This window comes from Octopus bimaculoides, chromosome 16 (genome assembly GCF_001194135.2).
Source record: "Octopus bimaculoides isolate UCB-OBI-ISO-001 chromosome 16, ASM119413v2, whole genome shotgun sequence".
NCBI classification, from domain to species: Eukaryota; Metazoa; Mollusca; class Cephalopoda; order Octopoda; family Octopodidae; genus Octopus; species Octopus bimaculoides.
The window spans coordinates 9,874,873-9,880,892 of NC_068996.1; the positions used below are offsets into that span (position 1 = coordinate 9,874,873).

The 6,020-nt window shown below is 37.9% G+C and overlaps 1 protein-coding gene across 5 annotated transcripts in view; it reads left to right on the plus strand.

The window, feature by feature from the left end:
• LOC106875949 (E3 ubiquitin-protein ligase Bre1) overlaps positions 1-6,020 on the plus strand; it is a 51,350-nt gene that overhangs the window by 17,213 nt on the left and 28,117 nt on the right. For 4 of the 5 annotated variants that reach the window (XM_014924283.2, XM_014924282.2, XM_052973514.1 and 1 more), the window contains 3 exons: positions 29-44; positions 1,912-1,975; positions 3,697-4,026. In XM_014924283.2, the coding sequence (XP_014779769.1) occupies positions 29-44; positions 1,912-1,975; positions 3,697-4,026 (410 nt within the window). Of the gene's footprint in view, positions 1-28; positions 45-169; positions 186-1,911; positions 1,976-3,696; positions 4,027-6,020 lie in introns of all 5 variants that reach the window. The other variant, XM_052973515.1, reaches the window with a different exon arrangement.

Sequence of the window (6,020 nt, forward strand, 5' to 3'; positions counted from 1 at the left end):
AGGAAAAGATTTTCATGGTTGTCATTGTCCGTTATTGGAATCAGGTTAGGAAAAGATTTTCATGGTTGTCATTGTCCGTTATTGGAATCAGGTTAGTAAAAGATTTTCATGGTTGTCATTGTCTGTTATTGGAATCAGGTTAGGAAAAGATTTTCATGGTTGTCATTGTCCGTTATTGGAATCAGGTTAGGAAAAGATTTTCATGGTTGTCATTGTTGTTGTTATTGTTAAATATATTATATTTCTGGTTATATCAAATTCTGCAGGTGGTCACTTACATACAAAACAGTTCCTCATGTACCAAAAAGACTACATATATACATGTGAAAACAGTTATTTGTGTTCAAAGGTCATGGAGAAGAGCAGCAAGCCCTCATGACACAATATATATATATTGTGTTATGAAGTTGTGGTATTGTGTTATAAATCCATGTGGTTTCAGGTTTCATTCCTCTATTCCAGGGGTTACCAAACTTTTTTTCACGGTGGACTAGATAGCTGAGAGAATGATGAGCACAGGCCACATAACCATTTTGTTCACTACAATACAGTGAATACACAAAAAATAAAGACAACCAACATATTTATTTACCAAAAAGTTATCAAAGAAGACAATGTTACCAATAAGATAGTTATATCACAACCAATGCACACAAACTAAGCAGCAAAAAAAGGTTTGCGAGATTTGTGAAACTGATGCTTAGCTTTTAAGATATCATCAATATTTGCTTTGGAATTGCTGCATCCAACCAAGAGAATTGCTTTCAAATTCTTCATTTTTGAAAATGTTTGCTCACAGATATAAGTTGTTTCAAACACTGATGCCATACCAGAGGTAAATGAGCTCTCATTGTAGGTACTTTACACAAAAGGTATAGTGCGGCAGCAGGTCAGATGAACTGACCTCACAGTTGTAGTTTGGTGACCCCCCACCACTCTATTCCATTGCATGGAACCTTGGGCAAATGTCAGACCAATGCTTTTTAAATGAAATTGGTTGATTGGAAAGTGCACAGAAGTTTATTGTAAATATATGCATGGATGCTGGTGTCATGTAAAAAAAAACACTGGTGATGGTGCCATGTAAAAAGCACCCAGTCCACTCTAAAATGGTTGGCGTTAGGAAGGGCATCCGGCAGTAGAACCACACCGAAACAGACTATGGAGCCTAGTGTGGCTCCCAGGCTTATAGTGCCTGTCCATACCATGCCAGCATAGAAAACTGATTTTAAATTATTATTATAATGATGATGATGTGTATGCTTCAATTTTATTTTTACAAATAATATACAAGAAGACACTTGTTCAAAGTACCACATCATGGGACTGAACCTGGGACCATGGGGTTGGGAAGCAAGCTGCTTACCACACAGCCGCACTTCTGCCTGCATGTGTGCATCTATTTTTGTAGAGAAGCAAGAATAGAACTGTGAAATGGCATGTTCAAAAATATGTCTCTGTAGTTACTTGAATTTGAAACTTATATCTTAGGTTTCGTGCACTGATCCTTGTATAATAATAATAATAATAATAATAATCATAATAATAATATTTTCTACTATAGGCACAAGTCCTGAAATTTAGAGGAAGGGGTCTAGTCAATTACATAGACCTCAGTGTACAACTGGTACTCAATTTATCAATCCCAAAAGATGGAAGGCAAAGTCGACCCACCAGAATTTGAATTCAGGATGTAAAGACAGATGAAATGTCGTGAAACGTTTTGCCTGGCATGCTAATGATTCTGCCAGCTCACCACCATGATAATAATAATAATAATAATAATAACTGCAATTACAAATCACATATAAAGACAACTGCAATATCAAATTGATAATTACAATTACCTCTAAATGATGTACTTCACCTTCTCCATTATATATATATTTTTTTTCCTTATTCTATTTTCAGCTTGATGAAGATGTCCGTGTTCTGTTGCAACGGTTTGATGCAGAGACGGCTGATGATTCTGAAGGTTAGTTTATTGTTCTGATCATTGATCAGTATATCTTTATTTGAAAATTCAGCTGTAGCATGACCTTAGCTGTTATGGTTTAAACGACATAAAGAATTAGAAAAAAACCCAAAATTAAGTTAAACATTTCTATTAGTGCTAAAACTTGTTTTCTCATACCCTTAACTCCACACTAACATACAGAAGCATTATCTTTCTTCTATGGGTTTGTTGACCTGTGAGCTATATAGTGACCTCAATAGTGCCAGTGGTACAAAAAAGGCACCCAGTCCACTCTCTAAAAGCGTTCGCTTTAGGAAGTGCATCCAGCTATAAAAAACATGTCAAAGCTGATCTCACCGATGCTTGTACCATGTGAAAAACATCCATTCCACTTTGTAAAATGGTTCATGTTAGAAAGGCATTCGGCTTTAAAAACCATACCGAAGCAGACAACAGAGCCTGGTGCAGTCCTCTGATTTACCAACTCCGGTCAAGCAGTCCGAACCATGCCACCATAGAAGACAGACATTAAATGATGATGATATATATATATATATATAACATAGAGATGTATGTGTATTCACTTTTCACGTGAAATTTAAATACTCAGTTTTCACAAATTTAAATATTCAATACAAGATAGTTTTTAATATGCTTTTATTTGTACGATTTTTTCCATTCTATGTTTATCTCATTCATTGTTTGCAATGTTCTCTCTCTCTCACACACACACACATAGACTCTCTTCAGGTTTGATTTTATTCTGAACTCACACACTCTTCATTAATTTCCGTAAAAATTCATTATTCATTTTCTTTTTGCACACCGTGTATTTTTGTATGTACGTTTGTATAGATTCATGTACGTGAGTGAAGTGGGTGTGTTGTCATGTATACGTACAGACGTAAATACATTTGCATACATCTTTTTTGTATATATGTGTGTGTGAGAGAGAGAGTGATGTCTAAGTGGCATATGTGTGTGTGTGTGTAAACAAGAAAGTTACCAATAAGACCTTCGTACATTGGGCCTCACCGAGGCGATGACTACTGACCGAGACCTTTGGAAATGTGCTGTGCGTGAGAAGACCCGGCAAGCCAAGTAAGATCGTTGCCAGTGCCCCTGGACTGGTTCTTGTGCGGGTGGCACATGAGATGCACCATTTTGAGCGTGGCCGTTGCCAGTACCGCCTGACTGGCTCCCGTAGGATTTTCGAGCGAGATCGTTGCCAGTGCCCCTGGACTGGCTTGTGCGGGTGGCACATAAAAGACACCATTTCGAGCGTGGCCGTTTTCGTGCGGGTGACACGTAAAAGCACCCACTACACTCTGAGTGGTTGGCATTAGGAAGGGCATCCAGCTGTAGAAACTCTGTCAAATCAGATTGGAGCCTGGTGTTGCCATCCGGTTTCACCAGTCCTCAGTCAAATCGTCCAACCCATGCTAGCATGGAAAGCGGACGTTAAACGATGATGATGAATAGGATGGTGTTGCTAAAAAAAGAAGTGCTTTATAATATATATTGTACTCAAGTTACAAAGGCACTCCCTTGTTATTCTCTGTATTAGAAATTTAATGAACTGGTAATTGGCTGTTGCAAACCTGCTACCAACAGAACTAGTGTCTCTGCAAAATGCATGATATAAATTGAGAGAAAAAGAAACGCTGATATTTGTTTGTTTTTGTATCAGTAGCATTTAACGTTTTTATTTATACATGTAATATGTTATCTTATTATAGGCGAAACTCCAGAGACAACATCATTTCTCACATTGCTCTCGACCTGGGATAAAGATGAGCTTGGACAAAAGCTTGGACAGCGAGTCGAGTTCTCCAAGCGTGCCATTGGCCGGCTACTGCAAGCGTTTGACCGATTGGTGCTGCGCAACGAGCGGCTACAGCGTGCACTTCGGGAGCACGTTCTTGCATCAGCAACTGACTCAATGGCCGACGACGAGAAACCGCCAGCTCCACCTCCACCGCCTCCACCACCACCACCACCATCATCGGAGACATCAGCGACGGGTGGCAATGATGCTGTGGATATGAAAAAGCCCAAACTGGAACCAGGTATGGGGATCTTACCTACCCACCCATCCACACATCATCTCTTTTATCTTTATCCTGCTGCTCTTCACCCTGCTATATTGCCATTCACCTGCTTCCCAACTCATATCTACCATTGAGTACCCTTCCATCACTCGCTACATTCACCCCTATACCTTTCCCATCTACCCTTCCCAACCTTCTCTCCAACTCTTATTTTTGACATCCATCCTCTGCCCTCAACACTTTTCTGTCAGTCTCTACATTTGCACCCTACCCCATTTCTTACCATCTCTCACTCTCCATACACTCTGGCTTAACTCTATCCGGCCTCCCTTTCCAGCCTTACCTTACACCACCATCTTAATTTTATTTTATTTGTTTATTTTTTTAACTTCACTGATTACTCCTTCCCATTCTTGTACAATGGAAGCAGACATGTATCTCTTCTACTGCAAGAAATCTGTTCCAGCCCCTTCCTTTGACTTTGCTCTGACATTTCATTACCTAGCTTAAAACTGCTTCCTTTTACTGTAGCCCTGTCCAGCCATTGAGGATCTTAATCTTGCAAGCTACATAACCTCACAATTACCCTGAAAAAACAAACACCCAGTTACATTATGTAAAATGGTTGGTGTTAAGAAGGGCATCAAGCCATAGAAGTCATGCCAAAGCTGACATTGGAGCTTGACATCAGGCAGATAGATGTTAAGAGATGATTAAGCTGATGATATATGCATATGTTTGTGTGTTTGTGCACATGTGTGCACATGTGTGCATGCATGTGTGTGATAGGCATTCAGACAGTAATAACAAGGTCTATTATCGCTGTGCCTTGTGTGGCTTTCTGCTACATTCACCATTGAACTGGCCCAAATTGAACAATAATCTAGAATTGGGTTCATGCAAGGCAAGTCTATGACATCCATGATGACCTTTGCATGTTTCCATGTTGCCTTGTAACAAGAAAAGCACTAATCAATGTACCAAACTGAGGTATTGGTTTATAAATAATTACAGAAATTAAGACAATGACTCAAAATTGTTATAATGTCTTGTTGTTGAGATGGGTTCTCTTTCTTTCCTGATGAGAAGATTACATTATTTTACCCCGTTTATTCCTTTGGAATAAAACCAATGTTGTCTTCGAAACATGTCGAAAGTAAAAGAATTTGAATAACATCTGCGTTTAACTCCATTTATTTACTTATACTATACAAATTACTGCACATTAACCCGGAGTTTCTACCTTTGAATAGGTCGCTACATCCTTGTTACTTGCGTGAATTTTGCTACCCTGGTAATTGTTTATTGAATTTTCCATGTTAACTGTAAACAAAGGGTAATTCATTCATCCATTTATACATTAAGGTACTACATGAGTACTTATATCGCTAAAAATAGAAGTCAGAAAATACTTCTGTACCACTGAATAGTCACAAATCTTGTTACAGACATGATCGGAAAAAATATCAGTAAACAATAATAATGTCTTACCTCTACTGGGTCAGAACAAGTAAATGCTGGTCAACTTGTTACCGGTTTTGAAATTTAGCGCCAAATAGGTTCTTGATTTCTCATCAGCCAAAGTTTACCAGCAAAATTACTACTAACATTCTCCCTCATCATGCCTGCAAAAGTTCGTTTGAAGTGAGCAAGCACTATAGGAACAAGCGAAATGTGTAAAATTATTTATAAATAAATATAGGGATGGTATTATTAAAATACTAACATGAGTGGTAAGCGAATTATCAGCCATGCAGGCAAATTAATAAAATATATACATACAATATTATATATGTACACAAGGGTACTAAATGAGTACCTATGTTTATTTTTTGACTTCTGTTTTTAGCGATATAGGTACTCATGTAGTACCCTTGTGTATATATGTACACATCTAATATTGTGTGTATATATTTTATTAATTTGCCTGTATGGCTGATAATTCTCTTACTACTCGTGTTGGTAATTTAATAATACCATCCCTATATTTATATATATATATATATATATAT